The sequence below is a fragment of the Tamandua tetradactyla genome, chromosome 15 (assembly GCF_023851605.1).
Source record: "Tamandua tetradactyla isolate mTamTet1 chromosome 15, mTamTet1.pri, whole genome shotgun sequence".
Lineage (NCBI taxonomy): Eukaryota > Metazoa > Chordata > Mammalia > Pilosa > Myrmecophagidae > Tamandua > Tamandua tetradactyla.
In genome coordinates this window covers 21944255-21960076 of record NC_135341.1, presented here as the reverse complement: position 1 = coordinate 21960076, position 15822 = coordinate 21944255, and the positions used below count along the sequence as shown (strand labels likewise).

General features: G+C 41.9%; 1 protein-coding gene across 2 annotated transcripts in view; it reads right to left on the bottom strand.

Annotated features, from left to right (window-relative positions):
* Positions 1 to 15822, bottom strand: part of CADPS (calcium dependent secretion activator) — a 494336-nt gene that overhangs the window by 357282 nt on the left and 121232 nt on the right. For both annotated transcript variants that reach the window (XM_077128802.1, XM_077128801.1), the window contains exons 2-3: positions 11592 to 11705; positions 560 to 892 (exon numbers count right to left, since the gene is read on the bottom strand). In XM_077128802.1, the coding sequence (XP_076984917.1) occupies positions 560 to 892; positions 11592 to 11705 (447 nt within the window). The remainder of the gene's footprint in view (positions 1 to 559; positions 893 to 11591; positions 11706 to 15822) is intronic.

The following is a 15822-nucleotide window of genomic DNA, read 5'->3' as shown; positions in this document are numbered from 1 at the left end:
GTCTATTCTAGGGTGGGGTCAAGCAAATTACTCAGATCCACTTGGTAATTCATAAAGTGACTCATACATGGGTGTAATAAACTTCAGACCCTGGAGACTTCCGATTTTAAACAATTATTCTTGATGACCAGGTGCCAAGTCCACCTGTCTCCCCAGCAGGGAACGTGCAAACCCCTCAACTGGCAAACACCACATTTTAAAGCAGAACAATCTTTATAAAATATCACTATTCTAATATATTAGCACTTAAGACCCAAGGGAGCTGGGCCCTACCCGCAGGGCAGTTTTCGCCAATAGATGCAATAAGCCTGGTGCCTGGGACCCATGCCACTTTAAGGGACTTGCACACATGCTTTAATTGCTTTTAAAATCAGAAGAGAAACTTGAATATAAGATAATGTAGCCTGAGCTATATTCTATTTTATACCAACATAATCATAAAATAGAATTTTTAGTGTTTTTTTACCAAGAAGCAGCCATGAAGGCAAGAGCCCCCAGGGCCTGTGGATGTCAGGACGAGGCCCTGCGTGCCCACAGCTGTGGGTCTGAGACATCTTACCTGGCAGGCATTGTATAGGAGCTGGTGTTCAAACTTCTTGATCCCAAGAATGTTCTGGAACATCTCGTAGAGTTGCTCCTTGCTCAGAATCAGCTCGGAGGCTGCGCTGGCTGTCATGCGCGCCTGCTGCTTCCTGGGGTCCTCTTCCCCACGGTAGATGGCATCGAACTTGGCCATCCAGGAACTCAGCACAGTCTCCTTGCTGAGGCCGTCGATCTCGGGCAGGCTGCGCACCCGCTTCTCGATGTGCTTCTTGAAGACCTCCCGGGAGTCGTTGGCAGAGCAGCCCCCGCTCTGCACCATGCGCGCCACGCGGTCGCTCTTGAGGAACACCTGAGCGAGAGCAGGGCAGGGGAGCCAGTTAGAGTCTGCCAGGGAGGCCCCTGGTCCCTGGGGCTGGGGGCTGAGCCATACCCTTCACACGTGCCAGGCGAGGCCTGAGTGTGAGTCAAATCTGCGCACCGCCGCCCGGCCGTGTGAACTCAGACACAACACAGCTCGGTCTCTGTGTCCCAGCTTGTACAGTGAGAGTAAGAATAGCACTCACTGGGTTTTTATGAGGATGAAATGAGCCAGTAATATTAAGAGAGGAGGCAGGTCCCAGTGGAAAAGAGCACAGGCTCTGTGCTCAGACTGCCTGAGTTCGCTCTCTGCTATTTGGTAGGAGTGTGACTTTTGGCAAGCCAACCACTCTGTGCCTCAGTTTCCCCACTGATTATTATTATAATCTGTACATCATAGGCATTTTAAAATTAGGATTAAATGAGTTTGTATACAAGAAGCACTTAAAACAGTGCCTGGCTCACATAAAATACCAAATGAATTTTGGTTGTGGTTGTTATTATTACATATTAAGTATCTGATATAATGTCAGGCACAGAGCACTTAAATGTTAGCCATTATTTGGATATCATTTTATCCAGTCAATAATACTGATCATGATAGGAATTTTAAAGGAAGTAAGTACATATTTGCTGGGTGTCTGTCCCCCTTCCTAAAATATGAACTCCACGCAGGCACATTTGGAATCCTCTTTGTTCTCCACAATCTCATCAGTACCTAGGACAGCGCCCGGCATGTGGATAGTGGATGAACAAAGATAGGCATATTCTGTTCATTTTGTAGATGGAAAATCCAAGGCTGGGGGTGGGGTGGTGGGTTTCTCTTGGTAATTCAAACGATAACAAACACGTTCTTTTTATTCCACCACCTTAGTTCCTTCCTTCCCTTTGGCATTTGCCTGCCTGGCAAAGAACCTCTTCTGCCTGGTAGAAAACCTTTACTTTCTTGTGCTGGTGCTACCTGGGTTCTGGGACCAAGCTATCCATTAAAAATATTTTACTTTCACTCCAGTGCCCACCACGGAGAAGCTTACACAAGCTACATGATTCTGGGGTGTAATACATGGCAGGAAGCTGCTGCTTCGCATTCACAGAGAGGACTCATCTGACACTTTTGAGCTGTGTCCGGTCACACTTCAGAAGGTTCATAAATATCCTTCAAGAGACAGAGCAAATGCTCACTGTCCTGTCAGATTTCAGAAAATGCCCTTGTTGGCCATGAGACAGCATTACTTGGGGAGTAGCTTTTTGCCTCATAGAACCTTTCCTAGGAGGGGAGATTTTATAAAGGTAGACTCCATTTACTGCTTAGTTAATGAACTAATTTAGAAAGAAGGAGGGCTAAGCATTTGCTTTGCAGGCCAGAGGCCATGGCCCACTCTTCTGTACCTGGGTTCTGGTCCTCAGTTGAGGTGATACATTAGAGTTCATTTAAAAATCAATTATAGAAAAAAGAGTGTCAAATGAATCATCAGGCCTTAGGAGCCTTAATGAGCTAAAAAAAAAAAAACTCACTTGAAACCTGTTATGCTTAATGCAGAAGGTTTTTCCTTCTAACACATTATGTGTCTTAGTCACAGGTCTCTAACTCAAAAAAAACAAAAAACAAAAAACAAATCAAAGTTTTTAGTGTGGCATTGGCAAGAGCCGTACACTATGGCCCCAAGCCAGCTCTCCTACTAACTTGCTGTGTGATCTTAGGTAAGTCATCTCCCCTCTCTGATTCTCTAGTTTCTTACCTATACACTAAAGGGGTTGAACTATAAGATTTGGGGTTTGTTCTTCCAGCTGTAATGTTTCTGTGATTCTGACACTTTATATTTGTGAAACCATTCACCCTTTCCATGAGCACAAATAGGATGGAAGGCACTGTGCCAGGTGGTTGGGATACAGGATGAGCAAAACAGACACAAACCCTGGCCTCACACAGGGAACAGATATCATCCTAATAATCCTATACAAATATAATTACACTCTGGGATGGGTGTTATCAAGGGAAACTACAGGGGACCACGAGAGCCTATAGCCTGGAGTCTGTTCTCTATTTTAGTCTGTAGCGAGGAAAACCCTCCTGGAGTAAAATGCCCTTGAGACAATACATGAAAGATGGATAGGTAAAGAGAGAGTGACAGAGTATTTCAAAGACAAAGAACAATAAATATACGTGAAGACCCTGAGTGTCTGCATAAATGAGGAGAAGCGAGTGTAGCTGTGGCAGCATGGGTGGGGGAGTGATTGCTTTAAGGTGAGCAGGAAGGGGCCAGAATGCCAAGGGCATGGGGTCTGCATTAAGGACACTGCTCTCCATTTTAAGGGCACTGGGCAGCCAATGAAGGTTTTAAACTTGGAAATGGCACAATCCAATTTGCATTTTCTGGCTTCACTGTGGAGAACAGATGTGAAAGAGACCAAGAAAGAAAGCAAGGACACCAGTCAGGAGGCGCTGGTCAGGGTACAGGTGGGGGATGAAGGCGTTGGGGATGAAAGGGGTTAATTCTTTGTTTGTGAGCTCCAATGCACAGGGGTACTGTGGAAACATTCAATCAATAATGAAATCATACCCTTTTCCTCGTCTGTCCACACCCGTATCCCAAAACCTTGGGCAGTCCCCAGTTATAAATTCTCACCACAATATTTCTTTCCCCCAAAGCCCTTCCATAGCTGCCATTTGATAACTATTTTGTGATAATTTGGTTACTAAGTATTGCACTCGACTATAAATTCCCAGAAAGCTTTTTTTTACTTATTACTTATTCCTAGAGCCTAAGACAGTGCATAATTGGTGCCCAGTAAATATTTGTTGAGTGAGTGAATGAACAAGAGCAAATCAGACTCCACTGGCAGAGACCCTCCTGAACAAGACTGTTGGATGGGGACAAGAAGGTTAAGGGGAAACCAGCAGGCAAATACACTGGTCCCTCAAAATAATCAACTTTGGCTACATTTTCCATGGGACATGATAACAGGGCATAGGAAATGAGGCTGTTGGCACCCTGGAACTAGCTGTTTCTAATTGGCTGGATGGCCCCTGGAAAAATCATCTGCCTCGAACAGTCCTTTCCTTTGTACTTAGTAGCCACTCAATAAAAATTAGTTGAACCATTAGATGGATGACACTAGATGAGCCATTTAACCTCCACCAATTTCACTCTCCATTGTTGCCATACGGGGTTAATGCAGACCGTTTTCTCTAAGTAATATCAAACTGAAAGGACTTTGAAAAGTGGAGAGTGCCATCTGTACTGAGGTAAGATGTGACAGCTACACCCCAGAAAGAAGGTAGATGAGTGGAATCTCAAGAGTGTGGGAGAAGGGGACTGATGACTGAGGAGACAGGAAAGATGAAGTGCCAAAAGGAGGCAAGACAGTCATGGGGAGAGAAGGTGGCAGCAGAAAACTAATTTTTCCAGGTACATCATCTGTCTTGGCTTCTTGGTCTGTCAGAAAGGAAGTGGGGCCTGGGTCAGCTTCACCCTGTAATGAATACAGCCACTAAGTACTGATGTGTCTGTGTGTTTCTGAAACTACCCTTGAAACTCATTTTGCTGGGAGCTCTATATGGATCTTTTTTTTGAAATTTTTTTGGTGACTGTCTCAAGAGACTTCAACCCCAGGCATAGTTCTATGCAGGCACATCCATAAATCCTCCCATACTCCTCTGCCAACATCCAGACAGGTCATAATGGGAGGTGAAATGTAAACAAATAAATGCAGAATTGTGAAGGACAGTCAGATCAACGACGCGACCCCATCCATCAGCCCTCCTTGCATCAGCAGAGCCAATCAACCTCAAGGTTGTTTTAGAAACACTCAACCACATCTGTCCCAACGGCTGTGTTCCTTAAAGGGTGAACTCACTCAGTCCCCGTTTCCTTTCTGACAGACTGAGAAACCAAGATAGATTCTTTCCCACTCTAAAAAGCTTATCATTCTGACATAAATAAGAAAAAGACCTGGATGTTAGAGCAAATAAGACTTTTTTAAAAACAAATCAGGTTCCTATTAATAAATGGCACATAAATAATAGCAGACAGTAAAGCCTTGCATTTAGGAATGTGGGTTCTGGTGCCAGACTGTTTGGATTCAAATCCTGGCTTTCCTACCTTCTAGTTTTGTTACCTGGACAAGCTACATGATATTTCTGGGCTTCAGTTTCCTCATCTTCAAAATGGGGATATTAACAATCCTATCTTGTAGAATTTCAATGAGGATTCAATGAGATAATGCATATTTGATTAGTAAGTGTCCTGGTTTGAAGCTATAATGTGCCCCAGAAAAGCCATGTCCTTTACTCCTCATTCAGCACTTGCTGGGTGGGATCTTTCTAATTGTTTCCATGGAGATGTGACCCACCCAATTGTGGGTGGCAACTTTTGGTTAGATGGTTTCTATAGAGATGTGTCTCCACCTATTCAAAGTGAGGTTGCTTACTGGAGCGCTTTAAGAGGGAACCATTTTGGACAAAGCTTGAGAGCCAACGGAACCAACAGAGCCCACACGGCCAGAGATCTTTGGAGCAGAAGGAAAACGCTCCTGGGGGAGCCTTATGAAATGAGGAGAGAAAGCTAGCAAATGTCTCCATTTGTCCTTCCAGCTGAGAGAGAAACCCTGAACTTCATCTGCCCTTTCTTTGGAGTTAATGTGTCTTTCTCTGGATGCCTTAATTTGGACATTTAATGGCCTTAAAACTGTAAACTTGCAACTTAATACATTTCTTTTTTAAAGGCCACTCTATTTCTGGTATATTGCATTCCAGCAGCTTTTGCAAACTAAAACAGCTAGCATGGTGCCTGCTACATGGTAAGAACGTAATAAAAGCTGGCTGTTATTTCTTAATGGGATATCATGCAACCTTAACAGAGATTTATATTTTTTTCCATTAATATCGAGAAGTTCATGACCCACTGTTAAACCAGAGACTTTCCATGGTAGAGGTGAGGTGGGTTGGAGGAAAGGAACAGACCCTGGATTGAGAACACCACAGGTGATAATTTTACTGATAAGAGTATGCCATATATGTGGCTTTTATAAAGGTAGGAAAGTGATTGGAAAACACCATGCTAAACAAAAGTGGGTCATTAATATTTTAGAGTATTTGCCCATCTGTGGTGCTTTAGAGCTGAAAGTATCCCAGAAAAACATGTTCTTAAATTTAATCCGTTCCTGTGGTGTGAACCCATTCTCAGTAGGACTTTTAATGAGGCAACTTTAGTTAAGGTGTGGATCCCCTCAATCAGAGGAGTCCTTTGTAAGCAGAATGAATTTCAGTTGCAGAGAGAAAGCCACAAGGAGCAGCCAGAAGCTGAAATTCAATGACACCCAGAAGAAAACAGAGGCCAGGAGAGGCACCATGCACCCTGCCATATGACAGGGGAGCCAAGGGCCAAGGATCCCAGCAGCCAGCCCCAGAACACCAGTCTCAGGGAAGAAAGCATTGCCTTTGTCTGGATATTTTCCCAGCCCCCAAAGCGTGAGCAAATAAATTCCCATTGTTTAACCTGACCCATTTCATAGTATTGCTTGGGCAACCCAGGAAACTAAAGCACATCTCAATATAGAAAACAAGGAGCATCTTTATGTGTATGGATACATTTCAAAAATCTGAAAAGATATATTCCAGAAGTTAATTGTATTAGCCTAGGATGATGGTATTACAGCTATTTTTCTTTTTACCATTGCAATTTGGATTTTTTCCTACACTGATGTATTTTTATAATTAGCCCGTTTGACTTTCGGCTCTATCCAGCAGATGGACACCTCTGTTTTCCCCATCTCCCCATAATAAATTAATAATGACACATTGCCAGGTGCTAGATTTAGAGAGAGGTTTTATACATACACACATATATGTGTGATATATATATATAATCTTCTCATTTAATCTCGACAACAATTTTGCAAGGAACCTGAGGCTCAGACTTGGCCAATGTCCCATAGCCAGTGTGCATCAGAACTAGAATTCACCCTCGGCCTGTTGGACACCACAGCCATCCTCTTCCCCACTCTGCCCTCAGTCTCCTTACCTGGCTTTCCCTATAAGAATGATGCTTTCACTTTTCTCTAGGGATATATCTGTGTTAAGGCTGCTGAGTAAAGACAGTGGAAATAACTTCATTTAAAAGAATAAATGGGTACGGCTTGACTTACACTTTTCTTAGATTAAAAAAAAGACTTCAACCATAAAGATTAAAGAAAGCATGCCCCCCTTTGTAGAGAACTCCTGCAGTCTCTATCTGCCCACCCTCCTTCTGTTTGGGATCGTAACACCTCAGTTTTTCTTCATAGGATCCCTTTTCCTTGGTACACACTTGGAATTCTCAGTCATGGGGCCATGTCCTTCTTTAGCCACATGGTGCATTGGGACCTGAGCATGGCCAATCAGACTTCCCCTTTTGAGGATCAAATTCTGAGTGGGGTGGCATGAAAATGGAATAAGGCTGGAGTGGATTCATACCAACGAGGGGGGGATGATTAGATCCTGATATCAGAACCAAACGATCCTTGTTTCCATCTTTTCTGAAGCCTGAATGTTCTCTTTCAATCATCATCATCACAGTCTGTTTCTGTGGCTAGCAACTGAAGAATTCTGCCTGATACAGCATTCAAAGCTAGTTTAACAAAACCAAACAGGTCCTTTGTCACAGGTGACCAGTTAAAGAAAGGGAAAAGGTCTCCAAACTCAAGGGTAGCAGTTTCACTGGCTGAAATCCAGGTATCATCAGCTATGTGTTCCTAAAATGATTGTTTGTATATCTTCTATCACACTGTAAGTTCTCACTTCCCACCAGAAACCACCCCCCCATGACAACTTTCTGGAAGAATCTGGGTGAGGAAAGTTTTGGGAAACTCTTCGTCTATCTCTACTCTCTTATGAGAGTACCAGCACGTGAAGAAAACAAAATAAGCACGGGAGTGGGGGTGGGACATCAGGATGAGGGGTGAGAGGGCTTTATATTTTAGACATTTGCATTAGAAGAGCTGACAGAAGAAGTGGAGACCTCGGAGATAATGGGTGGGGTCTCCTATGTCTAAGGATCTTGGGTGTGGGAACTGCACAAAGCTTCTCAGAGCACCTGCCCCAGCCTCTGCCATCAAAGCCATAATTGAAGAGTTTAAGGATTAATCTGCTACCCTGCTTGATCCACAATGACAATGAGGGCCACAGGAAAGGATGAAATACACTTGCATGCTCTCGAAAGCCAAAGAGACCTTAGTCTCCCTTTATCCCACCCCAGCCCAGAGCCAAGGCCTCACGGGCTGGCCATTAATGCACACTGGCTTGATTCAGACCGGGTAGGGTAGGCACAGATGCTAAAGGGACATCTCCCTCCTAGCTCCTTTTTTTTTTTTTTTTTTTTTTTTTTTTTTTTTTTTTTTTTTTTTTTTTTTAAAGGAAAGACAGAGAGAAGGAAGGAAGGATAGAAGGAAGGAAGGAAGGAAGAAAGGGAAACATTTCCAAACATTTTCTTGCTTTATTGTATTTTGTTTTTCCGTTTTTGTTACATGGGCTGGGGCCGGGAATCGAACCGAGGTCCTCCGGCATAGCAGGCAAGCACTTTGCCCGCTGAGCCACCGCGGCCCACCCACCTCCTAGCTCCTTTTATTTTTTAAAATGTTCTTTACTACTCTTACATGCTGACAAATCGTTAATAAAACAAGGCTAAACCCTGCAACTGATTTTTTTCTAGAGTACAGAACTCAGAACTTTGGTGGGGGTGGGGGAATGCATATTTATTTTAAAAATATATTACCATTGGTAAACTGGGATGTGGAGTGTTGTATGGTGGGGTGGGGTGGCATGTGTGTGTGTCTGCCTGAGGGAGGGATGGGAGAGAATTGGAAAGAAGATATCTTTTGGTTTTACCTGCCTACCATCCATTCCCCCTTCTGTTAAAAAGCACCCTAATTACATATCAGGAAACCATTGCACTTTCAGTGCAAATAGTTCAAGCAGGGCAACCCTGTGCTCAGGCTCCAGAGGTAACATTTGTCCTAGACTTGATCCCCTAGTCTATTTCATGTCCTATTTGCTGTGATTGGTTGAAAAGGGGGACCCAGGACCAAAGCCAGTCCAGCCAGATTCACCCCTGGGGACTTTTGCAAGTACTGTCAGCAAAGAGGGATACTAAGCTGGTAGGACATGACCAGGAGCTGCTCCATTCCACAAGAATGAAGCCAACAGAGGGTAGAAGAGAGATGAAATGTGGGGAAATAGATACCCATCCTGCTAGTATCTTTGGAGTCTCTGGATTCAGTCGTACCTGAGGTTAAGTAGTTCTCTTGGCTTAAGCCAGTTTGAACTAGTGTCTGTCAGTTGCTGTCCAAAGAATCTTGGCCAAGAAAAATGCTAACAGGGAAGCAACTGGATCCCAGCGTAGGGCAGAGGAAGAGACACTAGCTTCCCACCACCCAGGAATGAAAGGAAAGGGGGAAAAGGAGGAGTAATTAATTTGGGGGTCTCCGAAGTAAAGTGTAAACCTGAAACCTTGATGAGATGCCCTTGCATTATAGGATTATACTTCCCTGGAAAAGTGAACCCCAAGACTCTCTAAAGCTTTGCTGATATATAGTACTTAAATAATTAATAGCCCATATTATTTTGTATGTTATACAAGTCTCAACATTAAGTATTCAGTAATGTCCCAACTCCTGGATTCCACCAGACTAAAAAGAAGCTCTTTGAAATAAACTGGCCACTACAGAGGGAAACATGAAGATTACTATAGATATAATGGCAATTTCCAGAGACTCATTAGCATGTTGATGACTATTAATTTTCAAGTTTAATTAATAGATAGAAATTGCAATTTCTTTTAATTTACTTCATTAGTCAAATAAGCTTCCTAATTAAGATTTACAATCTACAAATTTATAAACTCCTGTGAATGACTCTAAACATGGAAAACTATTGATAAGGCACAGCCTCATTTGACAAGGGCTTTCTTATAACAGCAGTTTCTAAACAGATTCTTTAGTTAAATCTCTTTAAGTTATTCACTACCACATATCACTGTTCTCCCAAACCTCATTTCTAATATCCATTCAATCCAACTGAAAAATTGTCACATTGGATTAAGCAGAAAGTTCAATATTCATTAGCAATAATTAATGCTACTTGTAAAATTAAAAAAAATTTTGGAGAAATATAAAAATGGACTCAACTTCCAAAACAGATCCAAATGGAAATTTCATTAAGGGAATTGTGTGTAAATGAGTCAGTATCTACACCTGGCAAACATCACACAGACAAATGCTTTTTTACTATATGCACTAACAAACTAGTTAATCATACTTTCATTAGATCACTGACTGATCTAATTGCAATTTTGCTCCACTGTCAGCATGAAAGAAGATAAGAGCTTTAGAAAGTGGGGAAGAGAGTTTCATCAAATCAGGATTTCTCCACCAACGTTTCACTCAACTAAAAATAGACTGGATAGCCCAAGGGGCAGTCTAAGAATGCTCTGAGAGCATCAGCAAAGTAGGAGCATCAAAATGTTTGTTCTGAAATCATTTGCCATCTATTAATTAAAAAGAAAGGTTGAAAGGAAGGAGAAAGAAAAGCAGCAAAGTAATTCCATAGGGAAAAAATTAGATGTTGGTATGGATTTTCTTCCATTTATTTAATACTGTACTGTTATTTTCAATTGAATATGGAGGGAAACCATAAGCTTTTCAGTGTTTAGGGTCAGTTTCTAATGGTTAATTTTCAAGATTAATCTGGCTTTGACAATGGATAAGACATCAGGACATGGGATTCCAGATACAGAGAATAGATAACGGCTCACATTAAAATAGATTAATATAAGGTGAACATCTTTTAATAACCAAATAATCATTCTTGATTTGGGCATATGAAGCCCAAATGATCAGAAATGAAAATATATGCATGTCAGGAGAAGATTGCTAATAGGAGGGTATGACATGTGGGCTTCATTACTGATGTACAAATAATGGCCAAAGAGCCAAAGGTGGTAAAGGTGCACAGTAAGAAAGGATACTTATAAAATTTAAAAATGCCTGTGGAATTGCAAATCTACTAATAAATAAACCTTGGAGGGTGAGAATTTGTGATAAACACTTAGGACGTAGTCACTCCTTTGGAGGTTTTCTCTAGGGAACAGAAGTACCTCTTAGATGGCATTCTCATCTCCAGAAAAGAAGCGACACCACCATTTTAATAAAAATGACAAGGAAGTTAGTTAAGGCACCACTCTTGGGGGATGCTGACATTCTTCAGAAAGGGCCAAAGTCGGGGGAGAATACTTTGAACTCAGTTCAAGTATTAACTTGTGGCATTCGAACAACTGTGTGACCTTGAGGAACCAACCTGGCCTTTCTGAGCCTCAGGCGTTTTACTGAGCCATCAGGAAAATGGGAATAACAGTAGGAGCTAACTCATGAGGCTGTTGTGGATATTAAACAATGATATGTGACGATCTCAGCCTATTGCCTGGTATAAACATCAGTTGATAAATAGTAGCTTCTGTTTACAGTTTTCCCCCAAACAAAATACCTTTATTCCTCGAAATTATTCTGGTTATTTTACAGAGCAGCCAGTCACTAGCCTTGTCTCAGGAGGGATGGTCTCAGGAAAGGTCAAGGCTGTCGCTAACACTGACCCGAGGCTCAGATTTCCTGGGACTCAGACTTGGGTGTCTGGGGTTCCTCTTGGCGCGGTGGGGTCTTACCTCGTAGTAACTCTGCACGGCGTTCATGAAGGCTTCGTCCGCCACAATCTGGGTTTCCCCATTGAGGAAGGCCTGAAACCGGTCCTTAACTGTCTGCAGCTGCTGTTTGCTGATCTGTAAGAAGCGGAGAAGGAGAGTACAGTGAGGACTTATTTCAGATAAAGGTCATGGCTGCAGGTTCTCCCGAGATGTCCTGGGCAGCAGTGGGCTGCAGCCGGCTCATACAGACTTGTGAGCGCAAACTGATAAATGTGCAGGCATCTGACCGGTTGGTTGTTAAATATAGTCATTCTTAAGAGATAAGTAGTATAAACATCCAGTTAAATAAAGTACATGAGAATAAAAGGCAAGTGATACTTCAACCTCATTGCTTCCTGATGATTTCACCACCTTTTACTTTAGCTGTGCTCCTGGGGTTATTTATGCCTATTGTATTTATATGGTGGGAGTGATAGGAAAAGGTGTGCTATTCCATTTCTCTTCTAAACTGCATATTCAGTGACATCTCACTGGCAGCTTGCAATCAGCCAACGTGGGAGTAGTTACACCTTGGAAATTGGCAAATGTGACGAATAAAGGCTCTGTCGTTGTTGCTCTGAGAGCTGGTTGTGCATTTAACAGCCAACACACCACTGCACTGGCGCCCTAGGTGATCTGACATACTCACGAAACGCAGCTTGTGCTACGTGGAGGCTTTCAAGCTTTACTGCCTTTGCTACATCCATGACCACACGCCGGATGACGTTTCGATACAGGACCTGTTTCTAGGAGGTGGCACAGATAATTTGGGCAATGGGTTATGTGCAATTCCGTGCCATGTAAACGCACCTTCACCTTTCTCTCCCATCCCGGAAAGCAGTCCTACAGGATATGTCTCAGGTCCCCCCTCCACCTCTCATGTGGCTGTGCCTCAGTCTCCTTCAGTGAGTGTGAGCAGCACTGACCCCTCCCCGGGCAGGCCTGCTGCTGTGTGATTCCACAACCTGCTATTTTAACTACTTGTTGGTTATGACATTTATTAATGATCTCTTTTTGTACTATCCTGTTCATTACTGTTTCCCCAGGACCTAGCTTAATTTAGTGCCTTACATATCATAAATGCTCAATAAATTCTGATCATACGGATGAAAGAATGAATGAGACAAAAATAAAATATTACTTTATGACACCCTTAAATAAATTCTAAGTTAGCTAAAAACTTCACCATTTTATCCATTATTTGTAAAAAAAAAATTATACTTCATAATTCATAATAGGACATTGTCATGAAAGAACATAACTTCTTTCATGAAAGGAGAATATTAATTTCAGTCAAGTTAAGAGAGTACACCTCTCTGCTCTTAACAGAGAGAGTAAGAAGAGCTTTGCTCCAGGTGTCAGTTCTTTTGTCATCTTGGAAAAGCCACTTACATTCTCTGAAATGACAGAGCGCTAAGACCCTTGCTGGAACAGGGCTGGGTTTAAATAGATGTTATCTCATCTTCAGTTTTCTCATTTGGAAAATATTGATAATTCTAATTACCCACTGCCTCAGGATGAGTTATAGCTATTCAATGCCATAATACATGATTTTTAAAATCATGAGTTGCTATATAAATTTAGAGTGTTTTGATCATCAGAATCAATATGTCTTGCTGGTAGAAGCTAAAGTTTAAAAACTATCGGAGGCTCAAATCTGGCTTGAGTTTTGACTCAAGAAAAATCAAAACAATTTTTTTGTGTGTGTTTTGAGAATGGACATGGGTGTTACTAAATTTAGTAACTGAGAGAAGTTGGGGAATAGTGAAGTCAGAGACAGATATAAAGAGCTTATCAGATTGATATCTGTTACACTTCCGAGTACGATTGTACGATGTACACCACATGTGTAGTTTAAAATTTTCTACTAGTCATATTCCGAAAAGTAAATGAACCAGGTGAAGTAAACTTTAACATACTTTACTTAACCCAACATATCCAAAATAATATCACTTTAATATGTAATTATAAAAATTATTAATGATTTAAAAAATTATTTTTATACTGTCTTCAAAATCCTGTGTATTTTTCCTCTGTCCGAAAGTAAATAAGTTTAATAAACCTTTCGGCTTTTCTTCTTTATCATTGCAATCAACTTTTTTTCCTTTTTTTGTGAAAAAGAAAATATATACAAAAAAGCAATCAGTTTCAAAGCACATCATAATAATTCATTGTAGAGCAGATTTCAGAGTTTGGAATGGGTTACAATTCCTCAATTTCAGGTTTTTACTTCCAGCTGCTCTAAGTACTGGAGACTGAAAGAAATATCAATATAATGATTCAGCAATCATACTCATTTGTTAAAGCCTACCTTCTCTGTATAACTCCACCATCATCTTTGATCTTTCTCCCACTCGTTAGAATGGGCTATACCCATCTAACTTTTTCATGTTATCTCATGTCAATAATATGGGATAGGGGCGTGGAATTAGTTGATGTTCTGGAGAGGTTGACCCCTCTGCACTTCAGGACTTCTCTGGTCCAGGGACCCATCTAGAGGCCGTAGGTTTCTGGAAAGTTACCCTAGTGTATGGAACCTTTGTAGAATCTAATGTAACACACTAGGTGTTCTTTAGGATTGGCAGGCATGGGTTTGGCAAGCTATGCTAGGTAGCAATATTTAACTGAAGCTTGCATAGGAGTGACCTCCAGAGTTGCCTCTCAGCTCTACTTCAACTCCCTCAGCCACTGATACCTTATTTGTTATACTTCTTTTCCCCCTTTTGGTCAGGATGGCATTGTTGATCCCATGGTGACAGAGCCAGGCTCATCCCTGGGAGTCATCTTCCACAACACCAGGGAGACTTTCACCCTTGGATGTCATGTCCCATGTAGGGGGGAGGGTAATGGTTTCACATACAGGGCTGGGCTTAGAGAGAGTGACCACATCTGAGCAACAGAAGAGGTTCTCCGGAAGTAATTCTTAGGCATGAAGCTTCTCCATTACATACATAGATTCACAAGAGTAAGCCTCAAGATCAAGGGCTTGGCTTATTGACTTGAATGTCCTTAATGCTTGACACAGTATCAGGGGTTTCCCAGGTGGTAAATTTAATAGTTTCATATTTATTCTCCTATCCCTCAAGGGACCTTGCCAATACTTTTGATTTATCCAAGCACTGCATTAAGCTATACAGGATTAAAGGCCCTCATTCTTATTCTGGGCTCCCTGTGTTTGGAATGTTTAAATGATCTATCCAGACAGGTTGAGTTAGATTATTTGCTAAAGAAAATTTTGCTTCTGGAGAAAATAAACCGTTCTTCCTTTGGTCTCAAAGAGTAGATGAGGTTCTAAAATACAGACAATGTCGCTACATGTAGCTAGTGGCTGCTGTAGTGGGCAGTGCAGGCCTAGAACACAGGACAAAGCCCTTGTGAGCTGCTGAAGCTTTCCTGTTCTGACCCAGGGAACACATATTTGTGGAGTTGTACAGAAAATCATAGTTATTTTGTATGTGCTTGAAACCACTTAAAGTGAAATATGAGGCAGCAATGGATTTGCTCATAAAAGTGACACCACAGCATGAATTTCTTTAAGCAGGCCAACCCTTAATGGCTTAACGCTCAAATCCTTACAGTGCCAGAGCAGCTGAGGCTTCTCACAGATTTCCTTGCTCAGAATTCCTTCCGGCCCTGGGTTAACATGACCTCTGCCTGATCGAGGGTGTTAGGTGGGGTGATGGGGAAGAAGGAGGAGGAGGGAGACCAATGAACCTTTGTTTTGCTTTAACTACCTAAGCAACTGAATTAAAATTAGGTGTATACCAACTTACCAAGATTGATTGTCCACCCTGGCAAACATCCCTTCTCTCTCTAATCTTTACTTAAGTAAGCATCGTGCTCACTTCTTCGGGAAATATTTACAGAGCACCTGACATCTGCCCAACCCTGTGCCAGGTCTTGAGAGTTCAGTAGTCAAAAACCTACACCCAACAGCTCATCCCACAGAGCCTCACGGCCAGGGTTAGTTCCTGGGGAATCAAAAGAAATGAGGGATTATCCTCAAGGAACATGCAGACTAGAAGGAAAGGGAAACAACTTATAAGAACAATGCACTGAACTATGTTTTAGGATGTCAGAGGAAAGAAACTACAGAATATAAAACTCTTAAACAAGTAAGGACCTTTGGGAATGTTAATGTTGGTCAAGTTCAGAGAATACCCAATACGTCTTATGCTTCCCTCAACACATCAAGCTCCTGGCAGGAGAGTAA